At 47.3% G+C, this 14,127-nt stretch overlaps 1 protein-coding gene across 1 annotated transcript in view; it reads left to right on the forward strand.

Moving 5' to 3' along the window:
• BATF2 (basic leucine zipper ATF-like transcription factor 2) overlaps positions 1 to 14,127 on the forward strand; it is a 68,634-nt gene that overhangs the window by 40,528 nt on the left and 13,979 nt on the right. Inside the window, exon 2 of the mRNA XM_077459481.1 lies at positions 3,076 to 3,180. Coding sequence (XP_077315607.1) covers positions 3,076 to 3,180 — 105 coding nt within the window. The remainder of the gene's footprint in view (positions 1 to 3,075; positions 3,181 to 14,127) is intronic.

The following is a 14,127-nucleotide window of genomic DNA, read 5'->3' on the forward strand; positions in this document are numbered from 1 at the left end:
CAATTGTGTCCTTTTTAAATGTTAAATTTAATTTCTTTTTTTCAATAAATATTATCTTTTATTATATATGCTGTATATCTCTGGGTATCAAGATAGTCCTTAATTCCATTAGGGGATGTATGGCTGTTCCATGGTTAGAGTAATCCATGTATACGCCCCTTCCCTATGTTTTGCTTCTTCTATAATGCAATCATGGTAATTAGGGAATGAGGAAATAAATACAATACATTAGCAAACATTAAATACCCGAATGTGATGTTAAAGGAGAAATCTTACCTTAATATAGTCCTTCTGCAGGACCTGTATGATGACAGAACAGGTCTCTGGAATAATGATTCCCAGAGCCTGGGGGGAGATGCCTGTCGAGAACTTCAGGTCCTGAAGACTTTGCCAAGTACCGCAACGTGGCAACTAGCTTCTGCTCCGGAGTGATGGCTTGCCGCATGCAGGTATCATGCCTACTGATATAAGGGGACAGCAAAGCCAGTAGACGGTGAAAAATGGGGTCCGTCATCCGGAGATAATTCCTGAAGTCATCAGGATTATTCTACCGGATCTCACGAAGCAAAGGCATGTGTGGGAATTGGTCACGCTGGAGCAACCAATTCTTGCTCCATGAAGTCCTCCTCTCCCTGTTCGTGGACTGGGCTTGTGTCAAAGCTAAAAGCCCAACGCCAAGCCCCTGCACAGCACGAACTCCACGACGAGTATGTACACGAAACATGGCTTCAAAACGGTCGGCTGGTCAGAACGGACAACAGAAAGCACCGATATAAAGCAAGGCCTGAAAGAACGAACTGAAAACCAGAAACGAGCGGACAATAAGCACTGAGGATCGAAGCGTATTATACCAAGATATAGTCCGCAATGACCAACAAATGCGAACTGACTACATGCACTGATTATCAGATACGCACCCACAAGCACAAACTGAAGAGCAGTAACGATCTGAAGCACAAATCTGAAAAGCGTGAATCATCTCTAACCAAACTTCTACTAACACGCGATAAACACGAGATCAGCAGAAGGACCCCAAAGGGTGCCACACGTGGTGCTGAACTTTCCTTTTCTAGTCCCATCGTACGTGGTTTACGTCACTGCGTTCTTGTCGACTGGAAATTCCGACAACTTTGTCCGACCACGTGAATGCAACACCAGTTCCGGACTAAATCCGTCGAAAATTATCCGACGGATTTGGTGATCGGAATGTCCGACCGTGTGTACAAGGGCTTAGTGCATGACTTAAGTACCTAATGATGATGAAGACAGAGTGTGCACTGGTTTCCCGCTGCCCACAGCAGCCTGTTGTGAGGAGGACAAGCACGGGACATTGGCTGAGGTCTTCTGCAGCAGCCTGTGTGACAGTAAGCCTAGGAGGAGGACTCTCTGGAGACCGGGAGGCGGGGACACTTGCTCCACATGTCTCCTCTCCTGTAGCAGCCAGCTCAACACACAGCGAGGCCAGGCAGCTGAGGATGGCATCAGCAGGAGGCAGGAAAGGGGAGCGGTTAGCGCCCACAGTTCACTTTGGCTCCAGTTTGCAGAGGCAGGGCACAGCGCTTTCTGGCTGCTTTCGCGGCTAACGCCGACGGCTCATTTTGGGTCCGTTTGGAGTGGCAGGGCACGGCGCGGATGACGTCATCCAAAAATCTATTATTTTGGTTGCAGCATTGATGCCGAATCATGATGCATAGATGCTGCAATTAAATTCAACACCCCTATAGTGAATGCACACACATTTGCTAGCTATTTGGTGGTGCCCAAAAAAAATGCAAAAGGCAGCACATTTTTTGTGTGATTTTGCACGTGTTGCAAGCCCTAACGGCCTGATGCAGTTTGTAAATCCTTCTCCCTATTAGCACAAATCCACCCCCATCCCCTTTCCTAGCACAAATCGCCCCCCACTAATCCCTTTTCCTAGCACAAATCCCCCCCAAATGCCCTCCCCTACCACAAATACCCCCCAATTGCCACTCCTAGCACACCCCCCATCACCTCTTCTAGAACAACCTCCCAGCCCAATAGCCTCTCCTAGCACGAATTGCCTCTTATAGCACAAATCCCCCTCCCCCAAATCCATTCTCCTAACACAAATCCCCCCCTCAAATCCCCTCTCCTATCACAAATTCCCTCCGAACCTCCTCTTTTAGCACAATGCAAACTCCCACCCCCCCCCACATATCCCCTGTTCTTGCACACTACCCCCCAAATCCCCTCTCTTAGCAGAAATCCCCCCCGCCCAACCCCCCTCTCCTAGAAAATATCCCCACCCCAGCACAAAATATATTCCTCCTCCCCTCTCCAAATGTCCCCTTCTAACATAAAAGCTCCCATCCATCTTATCACTACAGGAGGAGTGAGAAAGAGCTGTGAGAAGTTGTGAGCTGTGTCCACCCACCCAACAATTTGGGGAGGCTGTAATCACATCCTATACTGTCTGATCTTTGCGGGCTCTGCATATTTGCCAGCTGCTTTATTTTCCTGCTTTGCAAACCTGTTCTGTGGTGGCTGAGTCTCTTTTTGATGCCTCCAGTCATTCATTTGACTTTATCTTTTTCCGGTCATAGTCAGACAGCATATTAGATTTCCCCAGAAGTCTAAGGTAGTGTTTCTTACTCCAGTATAGAAAGAGAGAGCACAGCCCACAACTCCTCCTCTTGGCTCTTTTCCCCTCTGCGGTACCTGGCAATACAGAAAGCTGTGCTTCCTGCCCAACCAGTCCTTAGCAACTGATGAGGTCATCAGTTGGCAGGACGTGGCTGGGTGGCCCAGACTACATGCTGTATTGCTGACAGTAGTATAGATACTGGCAGAGAGGAGATAGAGTTGGGAGGAGGAGTTGCGAGCTGTACTCTCTCTCTGTATACTGGAGTTAGCGCATGCCAGATTTTTGTCCTTTTGCTGCCGCACCACAAGGAAACACTACGATAGGTTCCTCTTTTATGTGAGTATAGATTAACTTCTGTGTCAGGGATAGGTGACTATGATGTTTTACCTGTATGAAAGTATTTATAGAGAAAACCATTCCAAGAAGGCCTAACAGGTAATTTTTGTTAATGTGTATTATTTCATCAGGACTTGACAGCAGAAATTGGCAAATTAAAAAAGAGAGAGAGAAATCGAGAAGCAGCCTACAAGAGTCGACAAAAGCACACACAGTATGCTGACAATCTTCACCAGGTACAAGACAGCTACAGCAATTAGCTAGTAACCTAATCTGCTCAGGTTAACAAGCATATCTTCACAACCAAGTAATTTATAACATGCTAATGCTGAAAAAGGTAATACAAATAGAGCTATCATTACCATGTCAGTCTCTTAAGATTATTAAAAGTTATTTCTCCCAAAGAACTAACATGAGCGGGCAATGGATTCAAGTCACTTACCCAGTGGCTTTGTATATCTGCCAATTAAAGTTTAGTTTTGTTTTTTCACTGGAATGAAGTCAGACTGCATTAACAAAAAATAAGTGTGGGAGGTCCACCCTAAAGTGGACCTTCCGCTCATCGGAACCCTCCCCCCCTCCGGCGCCACAATTGGCACCTTTCAGGGGGGAGGGGGGTGCAGATACCTGTAGAGTACAGGTATCTGCACCCACTTCCGGGATAGCTCTCTGCGGAAAGGGGCGTAGATTACGCCCCTTTCCGCAAGTGCCCGCCCCTTTCCGCAAGTGCCCCGCTGCCTGCTGGGAAACACACAGATCCCAGAGGCAGCGGGGACCGTCCTTATTGCGCAGCGCGACTCGCGCATGCGCAGTAGGGAACCGGGAAATGAAGCCGAAAGGCTCAATTTCCTGATTCCCATACCCAAGATGGCGGCGGCAGGACCCGAGAGACGATCTAGAGATCGGCTTCGGGTGCCGACATCGCGGGCGCGCTGGACAGGTAAGTGTCACTATTTTAAAAGTCAGCAGCTGCAGTATTTGTAGCTGCTGGCTTAAAAAAAAAAAAAAAACGCGGAGTCCCGGCGGACTCCCGGCGGACTCCCGCTTTAACCCTACCCGCATCATAACAGTGCAGTTCAACATAAAAAGATGCCCACATTTGTTATTGTAATGAAGAACTGCTATCATAATTCCAAAGAGAGATAAGAAATCTTTCAAGAGAAATGTTTCAAGAGAAAAGCACCCAGTAAACTGAAATGCCAATTGTCCTGAACCTGCAGTTCTAACAGTTTGTGACAACACTTGGTATCTGTACAGGCAATAAACAACAGTGCAAATTCTTGATTGGCTGGTTTTAAAACTGGGGGCATATGTATCCTAATCAGGATAATAGCTTCATAAAGATAATACTAGAATTTACTTGCATTATTTTAACATGCTTGCTACTGTTGTTCGTGGCTTAGAAACAATAAAAATAAAGGCACACTTTTCTGAAAGTTGTTGCCAATGACATTATATACAACTCTGCACAATGGGGTTGATTTACCAATGGAGTATTGTGCAAGGTACATTTTCACTTTGCAAATTAAATTTTCACTTATCTCAAGCCTGTCAGCAGATGTCTTCTGCAAACTCAGCAGTGCCTAAAAATGGAGAGCAACTGAGCATGTGCAGAGCAGGGTGACACAGTGTATTACTGAATTTTAAACAGTATAGGCGCTTATTTTTAATGTTTTACATAGCCATACCTGCAAAAGAGGGCAGCCTAAAGTGATCTAGTAGTACTTATTTTTCTGACTAAAGTTCCACAATAAGAAATGAGGTGAAGGTATAATTGGTTTTCTTTCTTCTCCATTGTGGGACAAAAGAAGTCCTACACTATCCGGACATCCATAAGGAGTCCAACTGGTGGATGGGCAACATAGCAGGCTAAAGCAGAGTATAAGTTAACAAAGTCAACACTAGAAGAAAACTGTGTATGGGCAGCTATTATCAAGGCTGATAAACATAAACCTTGAAAACACTATCATTAATAATGCCACCAGAGAAGGAATGCCACTTGCCACGCTGCTTGCCACCAGATGAGGAATGCCACTTGCCATGCTGCCTGCCACCAGTTGAGGAATGCCACTTGCAACGCTGCCTGCCACCAGATGAGGAATGCCACTTGCCACACTGCCTGCCACCAGATGAGGAATGCCACTTGCCACATCACCTGCCAGTACCACCAGATGTAGATTGTCACTGCATTTCTGGTACTGATCGTTCTTGAGTGAGGGCAGGAGATCGGTGATGTGGGGTGGGCGGTGAGATATGATGCCATCTCTCTGCTCCCCGCTGCACCTCCAAAATTCTGCACGCTATGAGGACAGAAGAGCGTTGATGCTAGGCGGGCGGAGAGAGATGATGTAATCTCTGCTCGCCAGCCTGCTTCTCTCATCCGCCCGCCCGCCTGCATCTCTGATCCACCGGGCTTTCTCACCCGCCCTCTTGCCTTGCAGTCTTGCAATTTTATGCCGCCCGCTGCGGCCTGGCTGCAGAGACGCTATGGCCTGGTAGTGGTCTGCGGCTCGGTGGTTGGAGATCCTTGATGTATACAATAGTTTATCTAAACAATTATTTTATACTAATATACTAATATACTCTCGTGCCATAAATTTTTCCTCTAAATAAAAAAGTACCTGAAATAAAGTTTTGTACAATTCAGGAGCAGCCACTAGAGGCACTCTTAACACTATAAAAACAGCCCCACCACCAACAAAATATACTTCAGTGCATAGCCTCCTATTTTGTGGCTAATGACTAAGGGCTCAGTTAAACTGCCCGAAATCTAAAAGCTTTTTTTTTTTTTACATTTTCAGTGGCAGTTATTCTGCGGTGAGATTCCTTTTTCATTACATTTCAGTGTTTACTTTAGTTATTTTTTAAACTTTATTTGAAGCACACAAAGTGACACTTTATTTATGTCTCCACAAAGCAATATGGGGCACTGTGCTGCTGTGCAGTGACATGCATGCCCACCTGTGCACTGTGGTAAAATCCTATATGTCTTCCATTTACTGCAGCTCACTGAGTAAAAGAAGAAATTATTGCACATCGATTGAAATCCAAAATGTTGTCACCAAGATGACATCAAAGTAATACTGTACTACAAGACTTGTGTGTTTGTGTCCTTTGATGTCATCCTGGGGATCAATAAACTACATTTTGGATTTCAATTGATGTGCAGCCATTTCTTCTTTTACCCATATACCCACAGAGGTGGGCCTGTGTTAACACTTGATTGGATATTCCTATCATACACTAATCAATCCACCTGGAGTGGTGAGTCCTTCATTACTGCAGCTCACTGCACTGCACTGCACCTCTGGGGTTGCATTGCAGTGGGAACAGAGCACATAGAAAATTGTTTTCTATGTGCACTTGCAGTTATTGTGTGTAGGTTATTTTACACACACAGCATATGCATACCACAAATTACACCCCAAAACACATTCTGCTATTACTCCCGAGTATGGCGATACCACATGTGTGAGACTTTTACACAGCCTGGCCACATACAGAGGCCCAACATGCAGGGAGCACCGTCAGGCGTTCTGGAGCACCCAGGCCAATTCTGACATTTCTCTCCTACATGTAAAAATCATCATTTCTTTGCTGGAAAATTACATAGAATCCCAAAACATTATATATATATTTTTTTTAGCAAAGACCCTATAGAATACAATGGTGGTCGTTGCAAATTTTTATCTGGCACGGTATTTGCACAGCAATTTTTCTAATGCGTTTTTTTGGGGGAAAAAAACAGTTTTGTGCTTTAAAAAAAAAAAACAGTAAAGTTAACCCAATCTTTTTGCATAATGTGAAAGATGAAGTTACGCCGAGTAAATAGATACCCAACATGTCACCCTTCAAAACTGCACACGCTCGTGGAATGGCGCCAAACTTCGCTACTTAAAAATCCCCATAGGTGACGCATTCAATTTTTTTTACTTGTTACATGTTTTGAGTTACAGAGGAGGTCTGGGGCCAAAATTATTGCTCTCGCTCTAACGTTTTCAGCGATACCTCACACGTGTCGTTTGAACACCGTTTTCATATGTGGGCGGGACTTACTGAGAAGCCTGAAATAAAAAAAACTATCCTGGCTTCGATCGTAGCAGTGAGTCGGTAGAAGCACCAGAGGGTGGCGGGAGGGAGGGGATGTCCCCTCTTGCCTCCTGTAAGAACGATCAAGCAGTAGAACAACCGCTATGATCATTCTTATGGTGTAGGGAATCGCCGTCTGAAAAAGCTGATATCTGAATGATGCCTGTAGCTGCAAGCATCACTGAGATATCCCCACACAAATTCAAGGATGTCATATGACGGCCGCGGGCTGGAAGTGATTAAAATGCATTTTCTTTTTTAACACAAAGTTGTCCATTTATACAATATTTCCAACACATAGCATGTACATACCAAAAATGACACCCCAAAATTGATTCTCCTACTCCTCCTGAGTAGGGCGATACCACATGTGTGAGACTTCCACAGCCTGGCCACATACAGAGGCTGAGTACAGCCGAGTATGGCTGAGCATGGCTGTGCATGGCTGAGCATGGCCAAGTATGGCTGGGTACCACCGAGTATTGCAGAGTATGGCTGGGCATTGCAGGGTATCACCCAGTATGGCTGGGTATTGCAGGGTATCACCGAGTATGGCTGGGTATTGCAGGGTATGGCTGGGTATGGCAGGGTATTGCTGGGTATGGCAGAGTATTGCTGGGTATGGCAGAGTATTGCCAGGGTATGGCAGGGTATTGATGGGTATGGCAGGGTATTGCAGGGTATGGAGGGTATGGCAGAGTATGGTAGGGTATTGCAGGGTATGGCAGGGTATTGCAGGGTATGGCAGGGTATTGGCAGAGTATGGTAGGGTATTGCAGGGTATGGCAGGGTATTGCAGGGTATTGCTGGGTATGGCAGATTATTGCAGTGTATAGAGGGTATGGCAGAGTATTGCAAGGTATGTCAGGGTATGGCAGAGTATTGGCTGGGTATTGCAGAGTATTGGCAGGGTATGGCAGGGTATTGCAGAATATTGGCAGGGTATTGAAGTGTCAATTGTTACGGAGCAGCGCTGTGGGCACTACAGATCTAGCCCACAGCTATGCTGCCACCGATCTCTCCCCTCTCACACTGTACCAATTGGTACAGAGAGGGGAGGGAGGAACCGGCATCATGACATGATGCCGGTTTGTTTACAAGTGATTGCTCTGTCATTTGACAGAGCATTCACGTGGTAAACAGCCGCGATGAATGCCCGTTTACCGTGATCTGTGATGCGCCAGGTCCTGTGGACCCAGTGGTCATGGATGTTCTCTGGTGCGTGCCCCAAGGGGCGCACGAGATCGGGATTCTGGGAGGACGCCACTGTACGCCCTCCCAGAGTTAAGCAACCGCCCTGTAGCCATCATTCGGCTATGGGACGGTTGTTAAGTGGTTAAATTATATATGCATTTTGTGAGCAATCATAGTGCTTAGAAATTGTATGTACTTGATAAGTATCTTTAGTCATGTGACTGTAAAGTCAAAGCTCACTGGACTGAAAATAACAACTTTTATTCAAATAAAATTCTGTATTCTAGTGTGTTACCTCTGTTAACTAGTCTAAGGGATTCATTCTTGGTTTCCCTTCACACTATTGTGAAATACAAACACATGTATCATCTTAAGTTGCTCTTGATTCAATAGAGAGGGGCCAGAAGCCTGAAACTTGTTGTATAAAGTTAGTGGTTCTAAAGGCAGAAGGTTTTTTATCTTAATGCATTCTTTGCATTAAGATAAAAAACCTGGTGTAGCAGCCCCCCTAATACTTACCTGAGCTCCTTCTTGATCTAGCGATGTTGCACGAATGCCTCGGCTGTCCGGGACTCTCCCTCCTGATTGGCTAAGACACAGCAGTGGGCACCACTGGCTTCCGCTGTCAATAAAAGTCAGTGAGCCAATGAGGAGAGGGGGCAGGGCAGAGCCACGGCTCTGTGTCTAAATGGACATGGAGCAGCAGCTTGGCTCGGGTTTCCTTGGGGCATTAGGCAGGAGGGAGGGGCCAGAATCGCCGGTGTTCTGTTGAGAAGTGCCCTCCGTCGGATAGTGCCCAGTTGAACTGCGGATGCGCAATGCATGCACTGTACGTAACAGCAGAACCGCTGATTTTAACATCAGCTGTTCTTACGGCGAGACGGGCGCAGGCGCAGAAGAGTCGGGAAGATTTTTTCTTTTCTCTCAGATTGTGCCTCGCTCTCCACCGCGCTCCACAGCGACTTCATGTGCATGAGGGGCGGTTTTCTACACTTTGTGGGCGGAATTAGCTGGCCAGTTCACCAAAAAAATAAAAAACTTTGTGATGGGCGGACAATAAAACTTTGTGATGGGTGGATTTTTACATTTCTTGTGGGCGGGTTTATGGGCACTGCGGATTTAAGGGCAGTGCTGGAAAATATGAAAAATTTGTGATGGGCGGATTTCTACTTTTCTTGTGGGCGCCATTTTTAATCCCTCTTTTTTGATCCTGCTATAAATTGCATCCCTCTTTTTTGAGCCTGCCATAAATTGCATCCCTCCTTTTTTGATCCTGCCATAAATTGCATCCCTCTTTTTTGATCCTGCCATAAATTGCATCCCTCCTTTTTTGATTGTGCCATAAATTTCATCCCTCCTTTTTTGATCCTGCCATAAATGTAATCCTCCCTTTGATCCTGCCATAAATGTAATCCTGCCTTTAATCCTCCCTTTTTTTTTTGATCCTGCCATTAATTTAATCCCCCTCCTTTTTTGATCCTACCATCAATTAAATCCCTCTTTTTTGATCTGCCATAAATTTAATTCCCCCTTTTTCTGATCCTGCCATAAAGTGAATCCCCCTCTTTTTTTTTGCTACCACAAAGTATTTTACTTGCACATGAGTCTGCATTATCACTTTCTTCTAAGAAATGCATTTCTCCCTTGGAGCAATAAGGTCCTGATATCTTGTGTAGCATTTTTTCTACACACTTCTTTTTGGCTCAACAAAATAACTTTTTTTATATTGCCTTTGTTTCTTCTCCCTCTTCTAATGCTGGCTAAAAACAGGTGTAGTCACTAAGCACTTGGATAATTGGTGGTATCAATTAAATATGTTAATTTTCTGTGACTATAACCTGATTGGCCAATTATGTAGAGATGGTGTTTGCATATGTGTATGTGAGTGTATATATATATTTTGCCATATTGCTTTCAAACTAGCAACGACTAAGGCTATTGCTGAAACGCGTCATATTTATTGTGACTCTGATGGATATTTAGCCACTTGTGCCTGTCATATGCAGCCATTTGTGCCCGTCAAATGCAGCCACTTGTGCCCATCATATGCAGCCACTTGTGCCAATCAAATGCAGCCACTTGTGCCAATCAAATGCACCCACTTGTGCCCATCATATGTAGCCACTTGTGCCTGTCCCCTGTGCCCATCATATGCAGCCACTGTGCCCATCATATGCAGCCACTTGTGCCAATCACATGCAGCCACTTGTGCCAATCAAATGCAGCCACTTGTGCCTGTCCCCATCATATGCAGCCACTGTGCCCGTCAAATGCAGCCAAGCGCGTTGTCAGGGCTGGCTTAGCCCTTCCTCCTCTGGGCTAACCGCTCAGCTGTCGGCTAATTGCCAGCTCTCTTCTCTTTCCACAGTTACCAGCTGTTCCCGATGATGCTCATCTGACCTGCCTATTTAAAGCCTTCCTATTCACTTTTTCATTTGCCTTCGCGTTGGTCACATCACAGGGAACCATCTCCTGCTGTTTGTTTCAAGACTGGCTTGCTGACATCCCAGCTGGCTTCTTATCCTGCTTGCGGTTGCTCTCCTTGGATCCCTGACTTCTGGCCTGGCTGATTACCCGATCTGGTTAATGAACTTTGGACTGGCTGACTACCCGATCTGGCTACAGGACTCTATTTACCTTTTTATTTTTATTAATAAACAAGTGTTATTTGATTGTACTTCTGTCTCAGTCTGTTTCATGGTTTCTGACAGTACGCAAAGGCTATGAATTCAGAAGATACAGTCAATCCACTTGTTGGTAATATTTTTTCCAGATTGGATGAGCAAGATCACCGCAGTTTGCCTTGCCGTTACAAACGCTCCTAAATCGCACGGCTCACCTGGAATCCCCCACGGTGGCTGCTCCGGTACAACCTGAGTCATAGGCCGTCCCTGCTGCTGCGAGTATTACCTCTATAAGGGGTATGTCTGGTTCTGCTCCGCTTCCCCAGCGATTTGGGGGCGATCCAGTTCAATGCAGAGGGTTTCTCAATCAGGTTGAGATATTTTGAAATGCTGCCCCAGGCGTTTCCCACGGACAGAAGCAAAGTAGGTTTTGAGAGAGCCTTGGCCTGGGCTAACCCTCTATGGGAGACGCAAAAACCTATTGTCTTGAGTTACCCTCAGTTTGTGGCCTCCTTTAAAAGGGTTTTTGACGTTCCTGCACGCTCTGCTTTTGCTGCCAAGTGCCTCATGTCCATCAAACAGAGTATGAGAACTCGATTAAGTGGTTTTAGTGTTGCGCAAATGGGGGAATACAAGAAAGGAGGGGAGAGGGAGGGGGGGGGGAAGGGGGAGAAAGAGAGGGAAGGAGAAAAGAAAAAGGGGAAGGGGAAGAAAGGGCAGGGAGGGGGAAGGGGAACAGATGAGTATGCAGGTAAAGGATAAAAGGGTAAAGGTCAAAAAGTGCTAGTGTAAAATTATATGTGTCTGGGTGTGCACAAATCCTTGTTCGGTACGTGCTAAACTAAAATAAATGTTAGAGAGTGGCAATCAAATATAGATTCTGATAGAGTGCCATACAAAAAACTCACAGTAATGGATGAATGCCTGAAACAATAGACATACAAATCGTGGGTGCTGTGCAAAACTGCAATAAAATATGCTGACAATAAATGAGTATATAACTTAAGGTGATAGTCCAAAATATATGACTAAAAGTGTACAGTGAGAATAATCACATAAGCACAATCCCATGTGACATGCCAAGTGGAAAAAGCACAGATATCAATCAATCAATCAATCAATCAATCGCCCCTCCTTTCTTGTATTCCCCCATTTGCGCAACACTAAAACCACTTAATCGATATTGCCCAGGGAGCAGGTGAAGCTCCCTTCAGTGTTTGCAGCATCCCTCTATTCCCCTTGTCAAGGTGGTTGGCGCAGAGGTACTTTATACACTAAGAGTATGAGAACTGTTGCCGACTACGCCATTGAATTCCATACTCTGGCAGCAGAGGTTGCTTGGAAGAATGAGGCCCTCGTGGCTCCTTTTTCTCATGGTTCCATCAAGGATGGTTGGAGGAACAATGAGGCCCTCGTGGCTGCTTTTTCTCATGATTCCATCAAGAATGAGATAGCAGCCCGAGATATACCCACTGAGCTAGAGAGCTTGATCTCGTTTGCCATCCTTATTGACTCCAGACTCAGAGAAAGACTTTCTCTTAAGGAGCGCTTGCGAAAGCCTCCTGTATGTTTGCCTCCGAGCTTTGTAGTCCCACCCATGCCTCCCTCACCTCCCATGCCTCCTGGTACCGAGTTGGTCGGTGAAGATGTACCCATGCACCTGGGCTTCACGTGTCTCTCTGCGGATGAGAGAGCCTTTAGGAGGAGGGAGAGATTGTCCCTTTATTGTGGCCAGGCAGGTCACTTTTTGAAGTCTTCTCTTACCCGTCCAGGGAACGCCCGAACCTTGAGGTCCTGTCATGGACAGACCTTAGGTGGCGTTGTTTCGTCCCCAGTTATCAAGAAGGATAAGCCCCTGGTTTTGGTCACCCTTTCTTGGGCTGAGTCGTCCATCGAGATACAGGCTCTAATGCAGAGGCGTAACTAGAAACCTCAGGGCCCCGGTGCAAGAAATCAGGAAGGGCCCCCCCCCCGAAAAGCATGATTTTGATACTATATTTTTTTTCCACTGTACAACAAAGTAAAACATTTCTGTGCAGCCTGTGTCCCGAGTGGAACTTGTGTCACCAGTGCAGTGGTGGCCGTGGAGAGGGGTGGTGGTACTGGAGGTGGGTGGCGGTGGTGGTACTGGAGGGGGATGGTGGTCCTGGAGAGGGGTGGTGGTGGTACTGGAGGTGGGTGGTAGTGGTACTGGAGGGAATAGTGGTCCCGGAGAGGGGTGGTGGTGGTACTGGAGGGGGATGGTGGTCCTGGAGAGGGGTGGCGGTGGTACTGGAGGTGGGTGGCGGTGGGACTGGAGGTGGGTGGCAGTGGTGGTACTGAAGGGGGGGTGGTGGTACTGGAGAGGGGTGGCGGTCCTGGAGAGGGGTGGCGGTACTGGAGAGGGGTGGCGGTGGTACTGGAGGTGGGTGGCGATGGTACTGGAGCGGCATGGTGGTTCTGGAGGTGGGTGGTGGTACTGGAGAGGCATGGTGGTCCTGGAGAGGGGTGGCGGTACTGGAGAGGGGTGGCGGTGGTACTGGAGGTGGGTGGCAATGGTACTGGAGCGGCATGGTGGTTCTGGAGGTGGGTGGTGGTACTAGAGAGGCATGGTGGTCCTGGAGAGGGGTGGCGGTGGTACTGGAGGTGGGTGGCGATGGTACTGGAGCGGCGTGGTTCTGGAGGTGGGTGGTGGTACTGGAGAGGCATGGTGGTCCTGGAGAGGGGTGGCGGTACTGGAGAGGGGTGGCGGTGGTACTGGAGCGGCATGGTGGTTCTGGAGGTGGGTGGTGGTACTAGAGAGGCATGGTGGTCCTGGAGAGGGGTGGCGGTGGTACTGGAGGTGGGTGGCATGGTGGTGGTACTGGAGAGGGGGTGGCGGTGGTACTGGAGGTGGGTGGCACGGGGGTGGTGGTCCTGGAGGTGGGTGGCACGGGGGTGGTGGTACTGGAGGAGGGGTGGCGGTGGTACTGGACATCAGGATCCCCAGATACCCCCCCTTACTTTAGGGTCCCTAGACAGTCACCCCCCTTAAAGAGGTTTCTCTGTACCTTGCTGGACTCTGCTGTGCACCTTGGCCCCCAGCAGATCTCTGTACCCCCCCCCCCACCTGGGGGGAGGCAGCGATCAGCAGCTCTATGATGTTGATGGACGGCGGGATCTTCCTGAGTCTACACACACACACTGGAGAGGGGTCAGCATGGCTGTGAGTGGAGAGCGTGTCTCATGTAAACAGCAGCACAGAGACACCGGGACTTGGGAGTGAAGTTTCGTCCGCTCTCGCAAAGCACACAGCTG

The sequence above is a fragment of the Lithobates pipiens genome, unplaced genomic scaffold (assembly GCF_037356315.1).
Source record: "Lithobates pipiens isolate NorthernLeopardFrog02 unplaced genomic scaffold, aLitPip1_a1.2 Scaffold_10, whole genome shotgun sequence".
Classification (NCBI taxonomy): Eukaryota; Metazoa; Chordata; class Amphibia; order Anura; family Ranidae; genus Lithobates; species Lithobates pipiens.